At 28.4% G+C, this 26,252-nt stretch overlaps 4 protein-coding genes across 25 annotated transcripts; 2 read left to right on the plus strand and 2 right to left on the minus strand.

Annotated features, from left to right (window-relative positions):
* The first annotated feature begins 7,330 nt into the window (after nt 1-7,330).
* Nucleotides 7,331-17,578, plus strand: LOC101250234 (uncharacterized). 22 transcript variants are annotated; one of them, XM_069290253.1, is made up of 13 exons: nt 7,331-7,430; nt 7,530-7,631; nt 9,858-9,923; nt 10,437-10,539; nt 11,707-11,837; nt 13,443-14,255; nt 14,368-14,880; nt 14,948-15,247; nt 15,450-15,572; nt 15,656-16,080; nt 16,228-16,363; nt 16,590-17,170; nt 17,247-17,578. In XM_069290253.1, exons 8-13 carry the CDS (start codon nt 15,005-15,007, stop codon nt 17,473-17,475), a joined length of 1,737 nt encoding a protein of 578 aa, XP_069146354.1. In that variant the 5' UTR covers nt 7,331-7,430; nt 7,530-7,631; nt 9,858-9,923; nt 10,437-10,539; nt 11,707-11,837; nt 13,443-14,255; nt 14,368-14,880; nt 14,948-15,004; the 3' UTR covers nt 17,476-17,578. The 22 variants fall into 22 exon arrangements, with proteins under 22 accessions (XP_069146354.1, XP_069146350.1, XP_069146355.1 ...); XM_069290249.1 differs by lacking the exon at nt 10,437-10,539 and having other exon boundaries at nt 9,791-9,923; XM_069290254.1 differs by lacking the exon at nt 10,437-10,539 and having other exon boundaries at nt 9,791-9,923; nt 11,736-11,837.
* Nucleotides 9,737-14,730, plus strand: LOC138339148 (uncharacterized). Its single transcript, XM_069290469.1, has 4 exons — nt 9,737-9,923; nt 12,556-12,770; nt 13,443-14,255; nt 14,368-14,730. Exons 1-4 carry the CDS (start codon nt 9,737-9,739, stop codon nt 14,728-14,730), a joined length of 1,578 nt encoding a protein of 525 aa, XP_069146570.1.
* A 794-nt stretch (nt 17,579-18,372) lies between the features above and the next one.
* On the minus strand, nt 18,373-19,407 carry LOC138339077 (uncharacterized). The gene is made up of 2 exons (XM_069290384.1): nt 19,057-19,407; nt 18,373-18,938 (listed from the first exon to the last, which is right to left on the minus strand). The coding sequence occupies exons 1-2, from the start codon at nt 19,405-19,407 to the stop codon at nt 18,498-18,500; spliced, it is 792 nt and encodes a 263-aa protein (XP_069146485.1). The 3' UTR covers nt 18,373-18,497.
* Nucleotides 19,408-23,358: 3,951 nt separating this feature from the next.
* LOC104649606 (elicitor-responsive protein 1) lies at nt 23,359-24,666 on the minus strand. Its single transcript, XM_010329080.2, has 3 exons — nt 24,454-24,666; nt 24,088-24,226; nt 23,359-23,664 (listed from the first exon to the last, which is right to left on the minus strand). Exons 1-3 carry the CDS (start codon nt 24,498-24,500, stop codon nt 23,500-23,502), a joined length of 351 nt encoding a protein of 116 aa, XP_010327382.2. The 5' UTR covers nt 24,501-24,666; the 3' UTR covers nt 23,359-23,499.
* Between the last annotated feature and the right edge of the window lie 1,586 nt (nt 24,667-26,252).

The following is a 26,252-nucleotide window of genomic DNA, read 5'->3' on the forward strand; positions in this document are numbered from 1 at the left end:
GTGATTATTTTAACATCATGTCAAACCTATATATTCAAATTAAATAACTAATTTAATGATATTTTTTTCTATTTTATTTGAAAATCATTCAAGAAAATAGATTAAATTATGAGTCTCAATATATTAAAAATTTTCGTACTAATCCATTTGTAGATTAATTTTGAGTCCACTTAATAATTTGTTTTATAGGTTATTAATAAACGAAATCAATGACCTACTTGATAAAAATTAGAATGAATAATCTCATTCTTTACAAAATAAGAAAAGGATAAAAAAAAATTATGACTTTACATTTTGCTTTTATATTCATTAAAATTAGGAGAATAATTTAGTATTGTAAGGAAATAAATTTTTTAAAACTAATTTATATAATTGATGGATGAATGTTTTATCTCAAATAATGAGAATTTAAAAATATTTTACAAAAGTTAATATCATATATATTGCAGTAATTTAACATAAGGTAATTAAAATAATAATTTATATAACTTGCTTAAAATGATTTTAACTGATGATAAAATAATAATAATAATAATAAATTTATGTTTCTCAATTAATTAGATAATGACATATATATTTTGGGATAATACATAAAACAGAAATCAAGTAAATTAGATATTTTAAAAATTAGTTTTACAATCCAAAAACAAAAGCAATGACATGAAGTTTAAAAGTCTAAAGAAAACAAATTGAATTGTCATAATATGCTCTGAATTTTTTAAAAATTTTATTCTTGACGAGCTTGCTCACTGGATCCATTTCTTATGACTTAGGAGTTTTGAGGATTGCAATTGTGATTGATATTGGATTTAACATGTTAATTGGTCCATATCATATTCATAACAATGTTTGAAAAATGTGGATCAATTAAATTTTGTTTAAAATTTGTTATATGGACAAGTCTCAAAAATGTCGTGTTCACACTAAGAAATAGTAAATTTTACTTTTTTCTTATAATTGTTTTACAAAAAGTAGGGTCATCATATAGGGAATTAATTAAAAATGAAGTTCTTAATGTTGAAAAAACACTACATTATTGATCTTCCTAATAAGGGATCTATTCCGAAACATGTATTATTTAGGATGCAAATTACAAATTAAGGGTGACAACTTTATTGGTTTATGACATAAGAGGGGAGAGAATTGAGGAATGCATGAAATGAAGAATGTGTTAGTGTCTATTTACTTGAAAGATATTATAAATTATCGTTTTTAGAATAATCATATAACTTATGCAGAAAATTTAGGTACTTGAAAAAGTATTTTTGATAAGTTTAAAAATAGACTTTATAGACTTTTAAAATGAAATGACCATATTATCCTTGATTGTCCTCAACTTCATATTTTTATATAATAGGAAAATTTCAAATTTTGATCCGTCAACTTTAATTTTATATCAAGTTGCGTTAGTTCACTCTTCAGGTTAATATGTATGAAATCAAATAAAAATAAAAAATTGATTATATATTTTAATGAAGAACTACTCATTTATAATCTAGTAAACATTTTTAGTTTACTTTAAAAACAAATACACCATCCTATTCATTTTATTTGTAAAGTTACTTTTTGACACTTTTTAAAATATTATTTTCTTTAATATCACATATAATTTTGTTTATTCTTTAATTTCAATCTAATATATATTATTACATTTGATTATTTCTTTAATTTCATTTTTTTAGGTATATTAATTAGAGCAAAAATAAAATTACATGTAATTAACCATATATTTTAAATAATAAAATTTTATATTAAAACTGGCATTTGTAGTAAGTATAATGAATAGAAAAAATATCAATAATTAAATTAAAGTGATAGTTAAATAGAGTAATGAGTAAATATCACAATAAGTAATTAAAAAATGAAGTAATAACAAAATGAGATAATGGAAATCATAATAAATAAAAATATTTTGAAAACTATTTAGTTTTCTTGTTATCATTCTTGATAGATTTTTGTTCGCGTTAAGTTATATTTTTTACTTTTGATCATCATTCGCTTCATTTTTGCTATTTTTCTTAAAGAATTTTTTGTTAGAATGAAATTATATTTTTATTCGTGGACGTCTTAAATAAAAATATATCATCCTATTCATTTTATATGTAAAATTATTTTTAACATCTCTTTCTTTATTTCAATTTCAATCTAATATATATTAGTTTGCAGAGCTAGAGGAAATATTGATCAGATTAACTATCTCATTTGGCATAAAAATGTACCATTTCAAAATGTTTTTTCTGTTATGGAGAGCCTTAAGGTTTAAATTACCAACCAATGAAAAATTGGCAATTTTTGGGGTTACTGCTGTAGGAATAAAGGTTGGGATGATATTGATCATATATTCTTTCAAGGTAACTTTGCAACACATATATGGAAATTCTTCTCCGGTTTCATAGGCATCACTTTTAAGAAAACATCTTTAAGTAACTGTATAGTTCAGTGGTGTGAAAATAAAGGAATAAATGAGGCTCGTAAAACAATAATTAATGTTTTACCTATTGTGATATGCTGGAATCTTTGGAAAAATAGGTGTGCAAGCTAAATATGGTGGAAAGGTTTCCAGCATATTCAAAGTCAAATATCTTATTCTTAAGGATATATTATTTATCCTTTACACCATATTTCCTTATATTCAGTGGCCTGGAAATTGGACAGATTTGATTGATCTATTGGAGAAATGCACACATGAGGTAAAGGTTGTTGTAGTTACTTCCTATTAGGGGAAGTTTCTCCTTAGATACTTAGTTTTCTTTAGATGCATCTCACTGTATTAGGTTATATTGACTAACCTTTATAGGTATGTCGAATATATACCTACCAAATGATAGAAGGTAAGATGTATGCCCCCTTCTTGTTCTCTTTTTTTCTATAATTGATAACGCCTGGGGGTGTTGCTTAGCCCCTGACCCACCTCAAGGGTCGTTATTTGGAAAAAAAAATCTAATATATATTATTAATTTTATCATACAAATTTATTTTCAAGTATATTCATTAGAGTCAAAATAAAGGTGAAAATAATTAATTCATAATATATTTTTATATTAAAGTAGGCCTTTTTTTTTATAAGTCATTATGAATTAAAAAAATATTAAGAGTTAAATTAAAGTAATAGTAAAATAGAGTGATAAATAGATATTACAATGACTCACAAAAAAATGAAGTAAACAAAACAAATTAATTATAATAACAATAACTAAAGATGTTTCTAGAACTATTTGATTTCTTGTTATCATTCTTGATAGATTTTTGTTAGCAGAAATTACATTTTTACACTTGATCATTATTCACTTAATATATAAAAAGATGTTTCTAGAATTATTTACTATCTTTCTTAATACATTTTTGTTAGAATGAAATTACATTTTTACCCTTGATAGTCCTACCACTTTATTCTTTTATATATATATATATATGATTGTTCAATATTTAAGAAGCTTAAAAATTAATCAACTCGCGGTGGATCAAAATTTGGTGTCAAAAGGTATCTTCACTATAACATATATTGACGCTACTTCAATAGAAAACCTAAATAAATCAAACTCTCTAATAGTGTCCTTCTACTCGGGGGCGGCTCAACATAATTGGGGGTCTAAAGTGGAATTTCATTTCGCGGCCTAAAATAAATATAAACTTTATATACGTATTTAGTCAAAATTTATTTTCTTACACCATTTAGATGAAAATTGCTAGTATTTAATGTTGTTTTCTCAGCTATTAGTTTAGGTAAGATTTTATCAATTCCACATTAAAAAAAATTATTTTAGTGAGACAATTATTATATGTATTTTTAACATAATGTTATAAGTAATAAATTGACAAATATTAAATAAAGATAAGATTTGAAACCACAGAATTTGATCCAAGAAGTTGATGACATGGTATACCTCATTTAAATATGCTTGTAACAATCCTTGAAACAAAAATTTAAAAAGAAATAAAAAAAAATTTGTAATTCACTTTGTTCAACACTTTTCACTACTAATTCTTATTTTTTACAAAGTACAAAAGATGTTAAGAATAAAATAATATATTTTAAAAAATTATACTTTTTATCATAAATAATCAATTTTTTCTATAAATTAATCTATAATTTATTCTTGACAAAACTTTGGGGCCCCAAAATTTGAGGCCTAAGGCTAAGGCCTTGTTTTACACAGCATAAAGTTGGCCCTACATCTACTATTCTTAATTTACCCATTAAGATATCGAGGTCTTTAATAATTTTATGACAATAAGAACAAAGATGATGAAATGAAAATGACAAAACGAACTCATATATCCACCTAACAAAAAGACTACCGGTACAAGATTTAGAATTTTCTTAACATGACATGACAATAAAGTAATAAAATTAATGTTAGTGTTACCCCCTTATTTGATTTTAGTTGAAGCAGATTGATTTACATATTCACACATATAACTAAAAAACAAAAAAATAAAAAAAAGGATTGATTTTAGAAATCTAAATCGGTCCACTTTAATCACTTAAATTATCACAATTATACGGGTTCAATAAAGAACACAATCAGACATAATAAATCAAATCAATAATATATCAGTTAATGTCCATATGCTTTGACATTCTAGGATCACAATCCACATTCTATAGTAATAAATCTTTCCATTATAACACTAGTACTCATATCATTCTCAACACATCATGTACAAAAAATTAATCACATTGTCTTTTATTACCCCTTTTTATTATTGAAATTAATCAAGGTGGACAAACCAACCCTTCCAAATCCCATTACTCCCAAACACATACCACAAGGAAATACACATAACAATAATAATAATAATAATAACAATAATAATAACAACAACAACAATAATAATAATAATAATAATAATAACAATAATAATAATAATAATAACAATAATAATAATAATAATAATAATAACAATAATAACAATAATAATAATAATAATAAAAATAAAAATAATAATAATAATAACAATAATAATAATAATAATAACAATAACAATAACAATAACAATAATAATAATAACAATAATAATAACAATAACAACAACAATAATAATAATAATAATAACAATAATAATAATAATAAAAATAAAAATAAAAATAAAAATAATAATAATAATAATAATAATAATAATAATAACAACAACAATAATAATAATAATAATAATAATAACAATAATAACAATAATAATAATAATAATAACAATAATAACAATAATAATAATAACAATAATAATAATAATAATACACTAGATTCTAAAACTGGAAAGGTCTCGAGTCAAAAATCAAAGAAAATTGTTGGACATTTTCATCTTTTTAAAAAATAAATTAGTTCCACTTTTTACAAAATTGTTTTTATTTTTAGTTTTATTTTTCTCCTTCAATTTACTTGCAATAATCTATATATCATATATCATATGGTTACTGAATTTATTAAATATTATTATTTTAAATACATTGTGATATATATGAAGCCCGACAAATATACTTGAATTCTTATGTTATGACATTGTAATTATAATTTATTAGATTAATTAATTTAAATAAAGTAGAAGACTAAATAATGTATATTACTCTTACAATTCACCGACTCTTTGAATTTTGAAATAAGAAATAAATTTTTGTGTCATGATTCAATGTGTTGAGACTCTTCCAATTTGGTGACTCGTTGAATTTTGTAATTAAATATAAAATTTTTGTAGACTCTTCCAATTTGGTGACTCGTTGAATTTTGTAATTAAATATAAAATTTGTGTGTCATGATTCAATGTGTCTCATTATTGAATTTTTAGGTGAAAAGACTGTTAAATATCACTATAACTATCTATAAAGTATAGCCACAATTCGCTTGTCCCTAGACCATCATAGTCTTTTTTTAGTCATCTACGATTTTCTAATCTTCTTTCTAGATAATGATATAACATATCGTCATGAAGCTAAATGAGGAGAAGAAAATATGACATCATTCTGAAGTCAGCTTTCTTACGATAGATTAGTTGAAGTTAGAAATATAAGAGATGAAATCATGAAAAAATAATTCTTGCATTACAATAGTTTAACTTAGAACTTAGAATTATAGAAGAGATGACCTTTTCCTTGAGATTTTTGTTTATTAGCTCATAATTTTATGTTTGCTTTTTTATTTTGGAGTCAAAATATGGTTGTCTAAATAAAATGTCTTATGTAGTTCATATTTTTATGTAATTCTTCTATCATTTTGTATTGTTGTGCGGATTTAATTTTATTTATCATTATGTTATTGTACTTGTAAGTGTTACTTAATCGACAAAAAATTTATTAATGTATGATGAGTTTGATAATACTTGAATAATTTATACAGTATGCTCAAATATCTATATTGTCAGTTGTCTAAATTTAAATTAATTTAAATAAAGATTGCTAAAACATTGTTACTTTGATTGAAAGATTTTAATCGTGTTACTTAATCGTCTATCTAATATATTGTTGCAAACAAATACATATATTGTTCATTTTCACCCTCTTTTTTTACGATTTATATGAATGAGATTAACAACTTCATTTTCAAATAAAAACAAGAGTTTCATTTATATTTGTGCGACACTAAGCCCAATAATTTTCTTAAATATGAGCAATTTATATTAATGGTATTTTTTGCAGTGTTCTCAAATGGTTGGTGTGATGCAAAAATTTTGCTTTTGGACATTCTGGTTGTAATATTATAAAAATGTAGTAATTAAGTTTCATTTTGTTTAGATTTTAGTAATATAACTCAGCAAGATAATTCAATACTTTATTTGAAGTATATTGTTCAATAATAACATTGTACCATCTTTTGCAATTGTTTTAGGAAAAATGCACAAGTATTCTCTCAATATATGCTTAAAATTTCAACGACACACTTATAAGGTCCTATTACCCTCCTGAACTTATTTTATAAATAATTTTCTATCCCTTTTTGGCCTACGTGGCATTGACTTGAAAAAATGTGTCAATCAGCATTGGGCCCACAAGAGAGTGTCACGTAGTCCGAAAAGGGATAAAAAATTATTAATAAAACAAGTTCAGGGAGATAATAGGACCTTAGCATAGTTAAGTGTGTCTCTAAAATTTCGGACATTTATTGAGGGAGTACTTGTGCATTATCCCATTGTTTTATATTATTGCAACATATATTTTCATATGGAAAATTATATTTTCACTTTCAAATTGGAAACACTTACACATATATGTTGTACTAATATTCATGTGCTTTTAGAAGGTTTGAAATACTTGATAGGAATACACGTGCAATGCACGTGTCCATAACTAATAGAATATAAAAGAAATAAAAATGTTATTTAAAAAATTTTTGCCGCAAGTAAAAAAATATTTCTCTAAAACGCACAATATATGTACACTATTTCTTGTTTTCAGCAAATCGCCTATCTTAGACCATCTTTTTCTTTCTACTCTCTTCTAGGTCTTTCTTGTGTAAACTATTTCGTGTTTTCAACAAATCACTTGTCCTCGATTAAATCACCTGTCCTTAACTACTTTTTTTCTTTTTACTCTCTTTTAGGTATTTCCATTCTCCATTATCGTTCTTCCATATCCCTGTAATCTTCAATCAAAATCAGAGGGGGTGAGGAACTATTCGCAAAGGAGCAATTCTTTAGTCGAGGTGTGTCACATTAATTATCACTTGATCTAACTTTTCAAGCTTCTTTTCTAATTGTTCCTGCAATTTTGGGGCATACATATATTGGTTAATTGTTTTTGCATTCAATTTTTCTTTTACCCTTTTCAATATTTAAAGCTTTTGATTACGATTTATATATAGAGTCGTGGATAATTTTCAAAGTTTTGATCTTTGATTGGATTTGCGAATTGCAGTGATCAAAGAGGTAAAAGGAAGATAGTTGATTTTTTCTTCTTTTTTTTAATCTCGTTCTCAGATTCTGATGCTGAAGCAGACTGATTTAAATTTTCTAATAAATCAATCCTTTCTTATTTCTTTTTTTTTTAAGTTTTATGTGTGAATATGTAAATCAATCGGCTACAACTGAAATCAAATAAGGGGGTAACGGAGAAAATAATATACCTAAAACATTAATTTTATTATTTTGTTATCATATCATGTTAAGGCGGTTCTAGATATTGCACCGATAGTTTTTCTTGTTGGGTGGATACATGAATTCATTTTGTCATTTTTACTTTATCATCTTTGCTCTTGTTGTCATAAAATTATCGAAGAGCTTAATTTTTTTATGGATAAATTAAGAATAGTAGAAGGAGACTATTAGAGAGTTTAATTTATTTAGGCTTTCTGTTAAATTAGCGTGAATATATGTTATAGATATAATACCAACATCTCACTCAGAAGGAAGAAATCAACAAAATCGACTCAATAAAAAGGACCTTCTGGCAGTAAGAAGAAAACTTAAATAAAATTTCTTATCAAATGGGATTGAAAGGAATGTGAAATTTAGGCATGTTGTCCTTTTAACAAATACTGTCATTGTCTTTGTCTGTGATAATTCTTTCATACATTCTAATCAATTTTAATATATTGTTAATTTGGAGGGGAAAATGTTAAGTCATTCCTAAAAAAGAAACAATGTGATGGATAACTGCATATTAAGTTCCTTCTAGATATTCATTTCACAATGTAACACTGGTTTAACTTCTTCTTGAATGTCATAAGTTGACTTGATTTGTATGATACTTTTGTGAAACTTGTTACATTACATTACACTTAAACAGTTATTAAGTTCTATTGTAATCTGTAGGACTCTATCCGCTCAATTTTTTTTCCACACATGGTGTTTCTTCAATTTCTATAACAGTTTAAGAAATATATAGATATATACCTATATGTACACAGTAGCTGCAACTGCTTTTGTGAAAGGAAAATCAACACAATGTTGTGCACATCTCTTAATAAGATTTGGTATATGAGCTCTTACATTGTCTGTTCCTCTCTTTTATGGCTTTTCTTAGTTATGTCGTCTCAATTTTTGCTTTTGTTTTTTGAGTCTTATTACTACTGTATTGTCTCTGCTTACTAAAATTAGCACTGCCTTGTTTTTTGTTTTTTACACTTTGCATTGTGTTGTTTTTGCTTATTAAAATCAATTATTCTTTCATTAGCATTTGTTGAATTTCTGATAAATATCATCCTAAAACTCTACAAGATGAAACAAAAAAAAACTAGGGCTCTATATGACATTTTAAATTTTAACCATTTGAATTCCTTAGTAACCCTACTTGATACACTATTAAGATGTTTCCTTAATAGTAGTGTCATAAAAGGAAGAAATGTTTCCTTATATTTCTAGTTGGTAATGGTATAATCATATTCTTCCTTATATTTCTAGTTGGTAATGGTATAATCATGGAATTAATGTGTGTTTGAACAGATATAAGAAATAGTATAAATTTAAGGAATTCCATAGTGTAATTCAATAATTACATTCTGTCCCGATAAGTTTAATAATTACAAAAAATCCCTTAAAATTGCTGAGCCGTGATACTTTAGAAAGTTATGATACATGGTAAATGATACATAGTAACTTAAAACTGTTAAGAAAAAATAGGGGATAAAAACGGTAAATTTAAAGCTGTTACTAAAACAGCTTAATTTGTGGTAACAGATCATTAATCAGCATTAAATCAGCACTTAATTGGATATTAATTTCATAATTTGAAAATCAAAGATTGTATCAGTTATTTAGAAAACAATTGGAGCTGCCGAAATTTTTTTGTTGTAGCAGTGGGTTTTTGAAGATGAATACTTCGATTTTGATGAGATATTCCGGAATTTGGGTGAACGAATTGCAGTATGAAAATTACAAAATTGATGGAATCGTTGTTGGTGATTCAATTTCGTTTTCTAATCTCAAAGCAGCAATTGCGGCCGAGTTGGACATTGATGTATCAAGGAAAGAAATTGAAATTCGATACATTGTAGAAGGTAACTCCTGTCCGATGAAACTTAAGAACGATATGAGTGTTAAACTATATTTTGAACTGAAAAAAAACGAGCCTGGATTTTCAATATACCCATTATGTATTGACACAATTGAGAAGAATAGTGGTACTGTACATAACTTTGATGGAAGAAGTGGAGAAATAACGTGTGTAGAAGGCACAACAAATGATACACAGGCTTTGGCAATAATTGAAAATAGCTTAATGATACATGGTTTCAGTTTTCAGAATTTCATACTATATGAAAAACATGTGATACATGTCTATAACATGTATCATTGAATTAAATAAAACATTATAACATGTGATACATGTCTAATACATGTATCATAAACAGCGACTAAACAACATACACAAAGAATCTATATGTATCATCAACTATATCTGATGAAGCATTTATTAAACTTAATGAATGATACATTATAACAAGTTTCAAAACATGTATGAGTAAATCAACTAAACAACTAATACCTTACTGATACATGATATCATACAGGAATTCATACTACATGCAGAACATGTGATACATAGCTACTACATGTATCATTACATTGACTAAACAATGTACACACAGATTCAACATGTATCATCAAGCACAGGTTATACTTTACTACACTTATATTACTATGAAGTAATAGAACAATTAACAAAAACGAAAAAGAGAAGAATATACGAATTGATGATGGATTAACTATAAAAAGGGTCTGGGTTCTTACGATTCAATATTAGGAAGAAATAGTCGAATATGGATTAAGAATAAAAAGAAGAAAATAGAAAAATCTGCTGGGTTGAGAAGATTCAAAGTTATGAAGAAATAGTGGGATGAAGACGATTAAGGAAAAAAAAGAAGTGAAAGGTGACTTTGGTAAGAACAAAACGGTAGAATGCAGTGGAAGTTACCCTGCTTCCATATTTTTTGAATTTTGAAATTCAAAATTTCAAAATTTGTTCTTTTATTTAAATTTAATTAAATTTAATAATTCAAAATTAAAAAGCTGATTAAAAGGTTGAGTGTTTAAATGGAAAAAATTTAAAATTCAAAAACTGATTTAAGAGGTTGAGTGTTTTAATGGAGAAAAAATAGGCATTAAAATTGGTAAATGTGTATTATAGGAGAGAGTGTAATGTATCTAAAAACTTACACTAAAATAAAAAAAAATAGGGAATTATGTAATATTTAAAAAAAGTAGGGAAAATTGGAGAATATAAAAATTACAGTTGTGTATTTAAGTTATTTTTCCTAAGAAATACTAGAATTGCAGTGTGGAGTGATACCTTAGCAATCATGTCCGTCTGAGAGACGAATTAACTCTAGAATAGTAAATAAACACTTCTCAAAATATTTGTATAAATGCAGGGATAGTACCAAATGAATGTCAATTCTTGAAAAAGTTCCCTCTTCTGGAAAAAAGGAAAACAAAGTCAATAAGGGTTGAGTATTATTACTTATTGCCTTTGTTCCCTTTGGGAACTTTTCCGAGATTTGAACCTCTTATTGTGGCACTCATTTGGTACTATTACTACATGTCTACACGTATTTTTGAGAAGTATGCCATTATAATTGTAGATTTTATTCCTCTCTCAAATGCAAATTAATCACAAAGTGCACAAAGAAGTTTTTAGAATCTAACGACAACACACATGGGGCTATGGGAAGGTATTTCATTCCACTCATTCTTTATTCTCATACTATGAAGTACAAAAAATTTTGATAAACACGTTTATTGTACGCTAATGTGAAGGTGACGAATTTTTTTTTCTGAAAGGTCCCAGTCAGTTTTACGTGGTATTGCAGGCAGCAAAAACGCCTTGTCGTTAGTCTAAAGGATCTATCTCAATGCTTTCTTTTCACATTAACTTTCCAAGCTTCTTCTCCAATTTTTCCTGCAATTTTCAGGTATATGTTGGTTAATTGTTTTGATTTGCATTAAATTTTCTTTTACCCTTTTGGATTTGAAACGATATATATTTTGCATTTATTGTTTGAGGTATTTAAAGCTTGGAAAAATAACTTAAATACACAACTATAATTTTTATATTCTCTAATTTTCCCTACTTTTTTTAAATATTACATAATTCCCTATTTTTTTTATTTTAGTATAAGTTTTTAGATACATTACACTCTCTCTCCTATAATACACATTTACCAATTTTAATGCCTATTTTTTCTCCATTAAAACACTCAACCTCTTAAATCAGTTTTTGAATTTTAAATTTTTTCCATTTAAACACTCAACCTTTTAATCATCTTTTTAATTTTGAATTATTAAATTTAATTAAATTTAAATAAAAGAACAAATTTTGAAATTTTGAATTTCAAAATTCAAAAAATATAGAAGCAGGGTAACTTCCACTGCATTCTACCGTTCTTACCAAAGTCACCTTGCACTTCTTTTTTTTTCCTTAATCGTCTTCATCCCACTATTTCTTCATAAATTTGAATCTTCTCAACCCAACAGATTTTTCTATTTTCTTCTTTTTATTCTTAATCCATATTCGACTATTTCTTCCTAATATTGAATCGTAAGAACCCAGACCCTTTTTATAGTTAATCCATCATCAATTCATATATTCTTCTCTTTTTCGTTTTTGTTAATTGTTCTATTACTTCATAGTAATGGATCCGTCAATCAATAGAAGGATATATGATTCCGATGATGATAATTGGAAAGAAAATAGGAAAAAGTCTTTGCATGATCCTATGAATCTTCAAAAGGATTCAAACAAAGACCATGGCGAAACATCAAAGGTTGTAAAAATACAACCAAAAAGGAAAAAAGAAGCAGCAAACACTGTTGTTAGGCCTACATTGTCTCGGGCTAGTATATTGGTACTTAAAAATGGTGTTGTTTAAATTAGTAAAATTTTTAAGGAATCAAGTGTGCTTGCTGATACATTTTAAAAAGGGTGTATAGTGTTTTAGATGGTCGACTGATACGTGAATTTGTTGTGTTTCATAATATTTTATATGTATCATTAGGTTTTTGAAAATTATTATAATGTATCATTCAATAAGTGTAGTAAAGTATAATCTGGGCTTGATGATACATGTTGAATCTGTGTGTACATTGTTTAGTAAATGTAATGATACATGTAGTAGCTATGTATCACATGTTCTGCATGTAGTATGAATTCCTGTATGATATCATGTATCAATAAGGTATTAGTTGTTTAGTTGATTTACTCATACATGTTTTGAAACTTGTTATAATGTATCATTCATTAAGTTTAATAAATGCTTAATCAGATATAGTTGATGATACATATAGATTCTTTGTGTATGTTGTTTAGTCGCTGTTTATGATACATGTATTAGACATGTATCACATGTTATAATGTTTTATTTAATTCAATGATACATGTTATAGACATGTATCACATGTTTTTCATATAGTATGAAATTCTGAAAACTGAAACCATGTATCATTAAGTTATTAGTTGTTTTATTTAGTAGTTATATTTCTATATCGTTTTAATTTGCGGTTTTATTTTCAAATTGCAGCCACTGAAGTACAAGATTAAAAAGATACCAACACATCCCATAAGGTTTGCTGTCAACTTTAACAACAATTTCCTAAAGGACTTTGAAAAATACGTGGGGGATAATGTTATCCAAATGTTTAAGGATACAATTTTTGGACCCTTTTTAGACATATCTAAATGTAATTTTCAGGGCCAAATAACTAAGTGCTTATTGCTTTTAGAATTGGAACAAAGCAACCCTAATATGTTGCATATTAGAAATTCCAACGGGTGTGTCCTGAAATTTGGTATAGATGATTTTGCATTATTAACAGGACTTAAGGTCAGAGGAAATACCAATGATTTCAAATATCCAGAACAAACTAATTGTATGCTTTTTAAAAAGTATTTCCCTGGTGCAGTCAATAGTGTTACAAAGCATCAACTAGTTCAAAGGTTTAAGATGGGTAATTGGGAGAGCAATCAGGATGCACTCCAAATGTCTATACTGTTCTTTATTCATACATTTGTATTAGCTTCTATTGATAACACAGCGATATCTATTGTCGACTTTCTAATGGTTGAAGATGGTAGATATCAACATTTTCCTTGGGGTCAGCTATCATTTTCCAAACTAATTGGTTCACTTAGACAGGATTTTGACGTTAGTAAAAAGTTGTACCGATTATATGGGATGCCATATGCACTAAATGTTTGGATATACGAATGTGCATCCAATTTAAATTCAGAAATAGTTGTGAGAGAACGCAATGTCATCCCAAGAATATGCAATTGGAGAGTTTTGTCTGAAAAGGCAAAGTTTGAAATGCTTATGTCCACCATTTTCCAAAAGGTAAAATTTTATTTTTGTATATGGAATATCGTTATTTATGTCTTTGTGATACATTATGAATTATTACTGTATCTAACAGTTAAATTATCTTATGTGTTTGTGATACATTTAGAATGCATGTTCAAACATTGTCCCAACAGCAGAGGAAATTGAAGCTTTTGATATTGCTCAAGTTGAACATGCTCATTCTACATCAATACCATTAGTACAACCAAACGAGCAAGATGATTTAGATGATTTCTCCACAAGACCGCCAGAACAGTTATTGAGGACATATTCTAGAGTGTCTGATACATCTCCTCCACCACCGCCAAAAAGAAGAAAAAAATCGATTATTCAAAAAAAGAAGGTGTCAGAACAGAAACAGCCTGATCAATCAAATGTGTCTCCGACATCGGATGATGATGTACATGTTTCCATGTCAAGTCTGCCTCAACATTCGAATGCTGATGATGTACATGGTTCTGTTCCATAAGTGTCACCGAAATCGGCTGCTGATGTACATGGTTCTGTTCCAGACGTTTCTCAGAACCCGGCTGCTGATGTTCATGGATATGCAGATTCACAGAATGTCAACAATATAATTCCTCATATTGAAGAGTTGAAAGGATATTTGAAAACTTACGTAAGTAAATTATTTTGTAATTTTTAAACAAACTTTTATTTATCCTAAATGTATCTACAATTTTTAGGTTGACAAGAAATTTGAGGAATTGATTATTTTGATAAAAGCAAATCACTCCCAGCTGATGCAATCTATTAGCAAAGAGAACATCAATTTTCAGGCTGATACAAGCACATTTCAGTCTGACAAACAAACATCTCAGCAAATACCGGTTGATCTCGATGATATGGGTGGTGTAGCTGAGGATGGTGGTGGTTTTTCTGGTAAAAATGGTGAGCATCATATCGTCGACGATGCAGGGGATGTCGATGTGGATGGTGTTGGTGTTGCCGTAAATGAGGGTGAACCAATAGTCACTGATCCAAAGGTAATGTTTATGATACAGTGGGTATGTTGTGTATCATGCACATATAGTCAATGCTTTGTATCATGATCATTTTTTTTCTCATTTTATATTCTGTCATGTATCATTCATATTTAATCAATACTATGTATCATGTGATTGTTATCAATGTTACGTATCAGCACAAATTATATTAACAGTTTTTATTTCAAAACTGCATATTCAGGATGGTGACGCACATCAGTCGCACCAAGATTTAAATGAACATATCATGGACCAAGCCGTTGACGACAATGTTCATCACAACATCCCTCATATGTTGCCCGAAAAAACAACAACAGATTCATCGGTACATTTTTCAATTTTGATTTATGACACACAATTTCATTACACACAAATTTATTCTAAAAATCATTACATCATATTATACAGGATTCTTCAACTTCAACAACAATATCGCCATCAACTCAAGCAGCAATAGAAGCACTTATCAAAGATTTGGGTAAAGATGCTACCAATGCTAGACCATTATATTCTTACGATCCAAAGAATATAACTAGCAGCCAGTACTTGTTGACCGACAGTCAATTACCCACTGAAATTCCAATAACGGAGATTGCTGTTAAAACTGATGCAGTCACTCCTGCGCATAGAAATAGAATGCCTTCGAGAAGGATTCAATCTCCATATTGTACTTCTTTTGGGTCAAGCGAAAAGGGAAAAGAGAAATTGAAGGATATGGCTCGACTCCATTTCCCGTTCGAAGGATGTGGCATTGCAGATAAAGTTTCACCGAAACTGATTGAGGATTACATGAATTGGTTGTTGAGGGGGCTTCTAAAAAATCATAACAATAAGTAAGTTTTATACATTTTTTTTCTCAGTGTTAGGCGTAATCATTTTATATATAACTAATTCATTATACTTTGTTATATAAAAACTGTAAATAATTGAGTGTTATGTATCATGTAGATACATTGAAAACTTAAGTATCATATATGCAGGAACCCATCGGACGATAAATACAGATCAAGATCTTCTTCTTTTGGATTTACGATGATGGACTTTGTTGTTGCTTTTCCAATGAACAAGAATAGGTTTTATGCCATGTCACAGCCAAACAAGTGTTGGTCTGATGAGGTAAAATATTAAACTATTTATGAAATATGTATCAGTCATAACTATATTATAACATCATGATACATTATCTATAAGTATCATACTATTTAATTAGCAATGATACATTGTATAAGTATCATACTATTTAATTTGCAAAAGTATCATACTATATTCACATAATTATATTTCTTTTTTTATATTGTTTAGATGTAAATAATTTCTTACTCTGTTTTCATTTTGTTTATAGCACATCGATGTGATTTTTTACTACCTTCGTAAAAAATCAAAACTTTGCAGCATGGATCAATACAGATACACAACAACCCACTGTTTGTTCATGTCACATGTAAAAAACTGTTATGATAGATATTACATGGACGATGATGATGATAGTCTTACTACACAAGAACATATTGATCGCGCTTCAGTTGTATCTGTACATGAGAGGTCAATAATTAACATCATCAAAGGGTTTGGAATACCAGCTACTTTACCATGGCATCTTGTAGATGAGGTCTACATCCCAATTAACTGTGATCAACAATTCCATTGGGTGTTGGCTGTTGTTGAGTTGAAAAACAGGTTGATAAGGGTTTTTGACTCATCAATTAGCACAAGGAAACAAACAATTCCTCATGAGATCAAGATGTTGTCTAAAATGCTTCCTTCATACCTACTTGACAGTGGTTTTTTTGAAGAAAATGAACGCACAAATTTTGCTGATTGTCAAGCATATAAAGACAACAATAATGGATCACTTCTGGAGCCTCAAGTTCCTTTCATGATAGAATTTGCACAAGACATCCCTACACAGGAAAGCGATAGCCTGTAAGTATCAAGAATTTTTTCAGTTGCCCCTTTTAATGTATCATTAAGTTTTTAATTTATTCTGTATTTTTTGTAGAGACTGTGGGTTATATGTTACTGCATTTGCCGAGTATATCAGTGACCAAATCAATATATCTTATGCTGATTTTAATCCTGATTACCTGCGTCAAAGATATGGAGCATTGCTGTGGAGTTATGGAAGTGAGAAGGCTAAGTGCGGATATGTTAGCGACAATGATGATCCACCAAAATCCAGGGGCGTAGTCACACCACCACCAGAAGAAGATTTAGTTCACATAGCGTAGCATTTCATGATAAAACAATGTTTTAATGTTATATTTATTATTTTTATATGTTATTGAACAACTATTTTTATCCTTTTTAATGTTATTTTTTTGGTTTTGTCAATTTCCATGAATATTTTTTTCACAGTACGTAACAAATTTGTTTATATTGAAGATATAAATATCAAATGATAGACGTAAACATTTTTAAATTTTTAATTAAAAATAGACATGATAAATATACTGACAAAACCAGGTTTAAATCATTTAATAAAGTATAATCAAAGTATTTATAATCAAACATAGACATAAAGATTTTTAAATTTTTTATTTAATCTAGATGATACACTGCCAAAACCAAATGATACATATGTAACAGAAACACACTAAAAATAACTGATACATTGGCCAAACCGTATGTATAATGTACAATATGTTACACTCTAATCCTTAAATTTTACAAGATACTTACGTAAATTGAATAGCATATTCATATGAATTGCTATTATTTTTTTAAAGGAAAGTTATTTACTGTATATTTCAATAAAAGCATATCAAAAAAAAGCATTACACAAGTTAAATTATATAAATTCACATGATACATGATTTATAGTCATTCTAAAGTACTCAATAACATTAACAATATATTTGTATTTTTTATCTAATGGAGATGTATCATTGTGCAAACCAATGATACACACTAAAAGTACATGATACTTTATATAAACAATGTGTACAAAAAATACACAATAAATGTACATGATACACTAGATTAACCATATGTATCATGTACATTATGTTATCTTACTGTAGCATAAGATTTATATATTCAAAACAAATATTGACACAAGTATTTTTATCAACACCAATAATAAGAAAGTATTTATAATCATAAGCACGACTTCAAATGTAATTACCACATGTTTGTACGTTTATTTATCTAAACACAAAGTGTTCAATTTGCAGTCGTAATTAAAACTGAAATTCATTTAAATGTTTACGTGATAAATTATTCTTTATATCATAGAAACATTACGACAAATTCACTTCTCTTTTGGGTAGAAAGTACAAGTTCTTCTGTTGTGCCCTTCTTGTCCACATTGTCCACAACAATTTGTGTTCACCGAAATCTTTTCATCTGCATTCTTTCTTCTTCTTTTTCTTGGTCGTCCAGATGATCTTCTGTATCTAGGTGGATACACAGTTTCAGCTACCACGTGTTTAGGATCTGACCAATCTTTCTTATCTGGCATTGGCACCATTGGAATTTCATATGTTTTTGCCAACGCATCAGGCTTGTAATAATCAGAGCAATACGGATTCATATCGGTGACATTCTTTTTTTTCAATACAGCTATTGCATGTGAACAAGGTATCTCATCTAGTTGAAATCTACCACAACAACATACTTTCCGCTCAAAACAAACAATATATCTTCTTCCATTTTCATAAACCGAGAAAATAAACTCAGATGATGGAACAACCTGTGTACATTAAAAATTTTAAATATATAACTTTTAAAAACCAAATCATGTTAAAAAAAGCATAATGATACACAGAATTAGATATATATAATATAAAGTATCATATAATGATACATACCTCCATTTTTGAACTTTTAGCTGCGTTTATAATCAACAATTCCTCAAATTTTCTACCTAATGTGTCCTTTGTGTATGAGGCTACTTCTCTGTTTTTGCAATGCCAAGATCCAAAAAGAATTCTAACCTCTTCCAAGAATTCTAATATAGTTAATTGGCGTGCTTCAACAAGACAACCATTGATACATTCTGCAATGTTTGAAGTCATCATTCTACCTCTGTTTACTGTTGCATGAACTCTTGACCACTTTTCGTAACCTGCATATTCAAGGTACTCCTTAACCCTGTGATCAATTCTATCAACCTTAGCCATCAACTTATCAAAATCTTCCTTTCTATATGCCTTGGCCATAGAGTAGAATATATCACTTATTGCCTTTCTGCTCCTTTTGAAGTTTCCACATACATTCTTCCAAAGATGCCAGATGCATACATAATGAGGTACATCGGGGAACACAATCCTTACACTCTTCATGATACTCTCATTTCTATCTGAAACAACACACATATCTTTTCTATCGCCAAATGCATGTTTGAACTGTTCAAAAAACCATTTCCACGAACAATCATTTTCGGTGTCAACAACACCATATGCCAATGGAAATATGCAACCTGATTACACACACATTATATTATTTGATACTTAATATATAAAAAAACATCATTACTATAAATAAAAAATACCTGCGCCATCAAGTGTGCTTGCTGATACAAATGTCCCTTTGTAAGCTCCACTCAGATGTGCACCATCCACAACAACTACTGGTCTGCAGTATTTAAATCCCCTAATGAATGGTCTTAAGGCGATGAACAGATACATAAATTCATCCTCTTCAGTCTTATGCATTCTTATATAAGAATCTGGATACACAGTTTTTAACATGTGTATGTATCGCGGCATCCGTCTATATCCAGCAGATGGTTTTCCTCTAATCATGGAGAGTGCACGTTCTTTAGCACGCCATGCTTGCTGATAAGATATTTCAACACCATAATATTCTCTAATATCATCAATTATATCCCTTGGTGTATAAATTCGTTTATAATTGACCAATTTTGGAGCTGTCACTCCACTTACAAATCCCACTGTTGCTTGGACTTTGGTTAATACCCTCTCCCTCATCGGACACGTATGTTCACTATTGAAATTTCTAACAATGAATATATCAGATTTTTTCCTGCACGACGCCTTCATAGTCCAACCACATTTGTCTGAAAAGCATACCAACACATAGCTGCGTACATTTTTAAGCATATTAATACACATATCAAATACATCATATATAATATATTCAACAATAATGTTTAAATTAATCAAACAATGAATCACACAAAAAGTATCAACCAATTTTTAAGAAAAGTATCAAACTTTAATGAAATTTATCCACTATTTGTGATATGACTGTTTAAAATGATACAGTCCTTACTATATCAGTAGTAGTACTTTCAAGTATCAAAATACTTATTTCAATGTATCAAAAACAAATTCCTGAAATGATGATACATTAGATTATAAAATAACATATGAAACTTGCAGGTTTTCATATAGAACAGTAATGTTTCATGTACTAATTAAATTATAAAACAACACATGATACATTAAAACATCAAAATACTGTCATACCTTTGTTGATCAGACCTCTTCTCTTTGCAGTTGAAGTTGTTCTTTATCTTATATTTCGTCATCACATCTACAAGTGTTGCTTTATCCTTGTATATCTGACCTGTCTTCACATCAACAATATCTGAATTGATTATAACATTTGCAACTCCAACTTCTGAATTTTCATGTGTCTCAAATAAGCTATTTTCAACTATTGCCAAAGCCTCTGTATCATTTGTTGTGCCTTCTACACACGTTATTTCTCCACTTCTTCCATCAAAGTTATGTACAGTACCACTATTCTTCTCAATTGTGTCAATACATAATGGATATATTGAAAATCCAGGCTCGTTTTTTTTCAGTTCAAAATATAGTTTAACACTCATATCGTTCTTAAGTTTCATCGGACAGGAGTTACCTTCTACAATGTATCGAATTTCAATTTCTTTCCTTGATACATCAATGTCCAACTCGGCCGCAATTGCTGCTTTGAGATTAGAAAACGAAATTGAATCTCCAACAACGATTCCATCAATTTTGTAATTTTCATACTGCAATTCGTTCACCCAAATTCCGGAATGTCTCATCAAAATCGAAGTATTCATCTTCAAAAACCCACTGCAACAACAAAAAAATTTCGGCAACTCCAATTGTTTTCTAAATAACTGATACAATCTTTGATTTTCAAATTATGAAATTAATATCCAATTAAGTGCTGATTTAATGCTGATTAATGATCTGTTACCACAATTTAAGCTGTTTTAGTAACAGCTTTAAATTGTCCGTTTTTATCCCTTATTTTTTCTTAACAATTTTAAGTTACTATGTATCATTTACCATGTATCACAACTTTCTAAAGTATCACGGCTCAGCAATTTTAAGGGATTTTTTGTAATTAGTAAACTTGTCGGGACAGAATGTAATTATTGATTTACACTATGGGATTCCTTAAATTTATACTTAAAGCTTTTGATTAAGTTCTATATATTATGGATGATTGTCAAAGTTTTGATCTTTGATTGGGTTTGCGAATTGAAGTGACCAAAGAGGTCAAAGAACATTGTTGATTTTTTCCCTTTCTTTGTGAAACTTGATTCTGGATTTTTGATTTTAAAGTGAACTGACTTAAGAATTTTAAATCAATATTTTCTTTTATTTTTTTAGTCTTGTGTGTGAATATGCAAATCAATTTGCTAAAGCACCATTGCAATCAAATAATGGTATAGTACCGTGAAGATAATATACCTAAAATATTAATTTATTAATTTGTTGGCATATCATGTTAAGGCAATTCTAATCTAGTATGGAGAGAGTATTTTAGTTGGGTGGATATATATGGGTTCATTTTGTCGTCTTCATTTCATTATAGTTTGTCCTTTTGTCATTTATATTTTTTAATAAAATAATGTCTTTTACATTACTGTCAAGTACGTTTATACTAATTTTATAAAGGAAATCAAAAAGTATATTTTAGTGAATTGATTTAATGAATTGATTTAAATAATGACTTATTTCGTAAAAAAATTTGTTGATATGCAACTACATAATTAGTGAAAAACTATGAGAGAAGTGAACAATATAGCACACATTGTATACACACGAATTTACTGCAGGAAAGCTCCTTGTTCTTATATCACATTAATAAATTCAACTTTACTATGATCTCTTACATACATCAAATATAAAGACATGTGAACCTCATTTAAACCTTATTATTTTATTTTATTTTATTTTTGTGTTTTGAATTTATGATTTGGGCAATTTGCTTTAATAACTATTGTAAATTTGTAACTAATATAAGTATGAAAATAATGAATTTACAAATAATTGGAGATCCAAAAGGGAATTTGTCCCTTTAGTCCCTCAGTGTTAGACCCGCAAACTACTTGATCTAACTACGTGCAGACATGTCAAGGACTTGGGCATTGGTCTTGACATGGATGAGGGCAAAACAGTGCAACACAAGTTCAAGGTGCTTGGGTGTTGGCAAGACAGCTTGAATGTGCATGGCTTACGTGCGGGCTAAGGGCATTGGCAAGACATCATGTTGACTTGATACGGCAAGGTTGTGAAGACTTGACAATGTCAAGAACAAAGGCAGTTCACCCGAATTGGTGAAATAAAACTAAGTGTTGGAAGACAACTAAAATATTCTAAGTGTTGGAAACTGGCAGAAATATTCTAAGTGTTGGAATGAAGCCTGAAATATTCTAAGTGTTAGAATATTAGTATTTCGTGTAGATAAGAATGTAATTTGAATTAGATTATATTTGTTAGAAATATAGCTGTTGGAAAGTTAGTTTTGAACCCTGTGATGACAAGTGTCGGATAGGTGTCATTTGTAACTGCCGCATGTAACTGTCATTGTGCAGAATTTTTGTTTAAAGGTGGAAATTCGTCTAAGGCTTAGACAGAGTGTTTTTAGCCTTAGACTAATTCGTGAAGCCTTCCTTTGTATTAATTACAGATTAATAAAGGTTGGGACAGGTTCCTGTAAATTCTGCTTGTTGTTTGACTTTGCTGTTTAAGTATTTCTATACTTAGTCAATTTCGTGGGTGTAAGTAGGCTGAGTGTTACAGACGTTTGTAAGACTGCCTAGAGTGGTGTGCGATAAAAATAAATCGACCCTCTTTCACTTAACATATTAAATTGTTTGTAAATTTATGTTTTATTCAGTCTTATTTAGATAGTATATTTAGCAACATCTAAAAAAAAACTACCAAATAAAATGAGTTGGTTGCCACAAGCACCATGCTGACACCTAACTAAACCATGTCAAGAATATGAAGGAAATCATTTTTATCTAAACATTATTATAAATTTAAGAAAAAGAAATAACTCTAATTTGGCTTATTTTTGTCAATAATATTATTAGCATTCTCACAAGGAAAGAAGCTTCTCCATGTGTTTGGCCAGAGATTAATAATTTTGCTATATATAATTTGCCCAATTCCATTTTCATTTTCCTTTGGAGCATTTTTTTCCCCCACTGTTTGTACAACTTTCTGCAAAAAAAAAAAAGGAATTAAATCATTTTATAAACTAGGGGAAAGTGAATAATATATATAATAATAAAAGTAATTATTCTGCAATTTATGTGACACATTTTAAATCTCGAGAGTTAAATAACTTTTTATATTACCTTCGTAATTTTCAAATATGTAATTTTTGTGAAATTTTAATAGTTACAGTTGATTAAGTACATGAACATTCACCTTGATGGTTAACAGGGTTTGATCTTCCACCTTATAATTTCCTCACCCATTTTTCTTACCTCAACTTTTTTTAAAGAATATATATAATTTATTTCAAAAACCTAAAGATTTTATATTGAAATTTATGATAAAAATTAAAAAAACTGTTTCAATGAAATTGAATTATGGCACATAATTTGAGGCAAGAATAGTATATTAATTAAATATACATACATTACTAGGAGTGAATCTGAGTCCAACTTTTATTTGGCCTTTGTATGTGTCATCTTCAAGTACCACATTATAAGCAACTGGTATCACTTCAATAAATCTCTTTTCGTTCCCCTCCATAATTATTCCTTTCAGATTAATTCTGAAGAAAAATATAATCAATTAATTTCTAATTTTAACTTGACGTAGAATTTAAGAAAGCAAATAAAATTTTTGAATTTTGTTATCTTAACTAAAAATTAATAAAATATGTCGAAATATTCTGGAGATTTGTGATTTTAAAACTATTATCTAAAAGTTCAAAAATTAAAAAATTAATCTAAAATAATACTATTAATTTTGTGAAACAGACTAAAACAAATTACTTACATGGTTTCACCAGCAAATCCACCAGCTGTGAAGAATTCTTCATCCATAATTTTTAATTTAAGGTGCTCACATTCTTCTATTTTGTTAGTTGCCAATTCAAACTTAAATTTTTCATTCCACAAAATTTCCTTATGATTACCTGCTGCATTATTACAATTAAATCATATTACCAATTATACAAAGATTATTTAATTTTCCTAAGTTTGTACCCAAATCTCCTTTATATATACACTTTTTGACAGCATTAAACTTTCTAGACACTAAACTTTTTAATGTCATGAATATATTTGTAATTTAGATACTTATTTTCTTAATTTTTTTTTACTAATGTTATTTTTTATGTATGACATAAATTGTTTTTTCCTCAAAGTGGTAAAACACAAAAAAATAGCGGATAAAAGGTTACACTTAAAACAAATTCTAAGTGTGTAAGATGTTTTTTAAATAATATAAGTGGAGAAGTAATCTATGTATTAAGCTTTGTAAATATCAAGTGTTGGTAAATTTGTTTGATATCACATGAATAAATTTGATATTTACAAGTTCTAAAAGTTACATAAAAATTGTCAAAAATTTTTGTAAATTATCCAAAAGAGAAAAGATGCAATACATGTTGAAATAGTGGAGAACTAATTTACAGGCACTCAATTTATTTTACAAGATATCGTTCATATACTTTCCATCAACACAACACCACTATCATCAAAAGATGTGGTGCAGTGAATAAAGTTGTTTCTATCTTAACTAAAGATCTCATGTTTGAACTTTAAATATGAAAAGTCTTTGGCAAGGAGTTGGTACTAGCCCAAATAACCCCTATCTAACGAGAATTTGAATTAGTCGGACTCTAATATGAATACCAAATATTATATGAAAAATAATAAGAAGAAGAAAAAATATACTACAAGAATGGGAGTATTTAGACCAAAAAAAAACCTGAGGAAGCTTTTGTTGTGTAGGACTGAGATCCACATTCAACAATCACATAGTACGATGGATTTCCTATACAAATATAAGTAAGAAAACGTGAAGGCATAAGCATAAAAAAGTACTTCAAAATAGTTTTTGAGCATTCAATTTTAATTTTAAAATAGTGAGTTGATTGATCTTATATAATTTAAATTATTAATTAATCAAAGAGAAAATGGTCAAAAGTCCCCCCAAACTATAGCCGGATTCTCAATTACACATTCATATTTTATGGGGGTCCTATTACCCCTGAATTTTATAAAACTAGAATTATTACCTCCCTGAACGCTTAGGTGGCAAAGTGAGTCTATCTCACTCTCTCAAAGAGAGTGAGCACAAAAAATTAATATTAAAACTTTATTTTTAAGAATATGTGTCTTTTTATTTATTTATTGTCTTCTTCTCTATAGCAATAAAAATCAAATTCTTCCATCATTCACCATCTCTAAACCATCATTGTCACCACCATCTTCACCGGATTCACCGTGGTTGATTTAACACAACCTTTTAAAATCTCATGTAAGAAATTTTTATAAATCGTTTAAATCAATTAAAAGTAAAATGAAATCTATTTATATCACCTAAAAGTGGGATTTGGATCATATTTGGAAAAAAATCAATTTAGGTTTACATCAAACCCAATTAAACTCTCAAATAAGATTTTTTTTTATTTTAACAATCTCAAATCTCAAGCAACCAATTACAAATTTCTTCCTCATTTTTCGGAAGAGAATTTGCACTTGTTTTTCCTCTCTATTTCGCTCCCCCACTTTTTTAGTTTTCTTCTCTCCATTGCTACCAGTGAAAGGCTACCATTGTTGCTTCCTTCG

Source organism: Solanum lycopersicum, chromosome 10 (assembly GCF_036512215.1).
Source record: "Solanum lycopersicum chromosome 10, SLM_r2.1".
Classification (NCBI taxonomy): Eukaryota; Viridiplantae; Streptophyta; class Magnoliopsida; order Solanales; family Solanaceae; genus Solanum; species Solanum lycopersicum.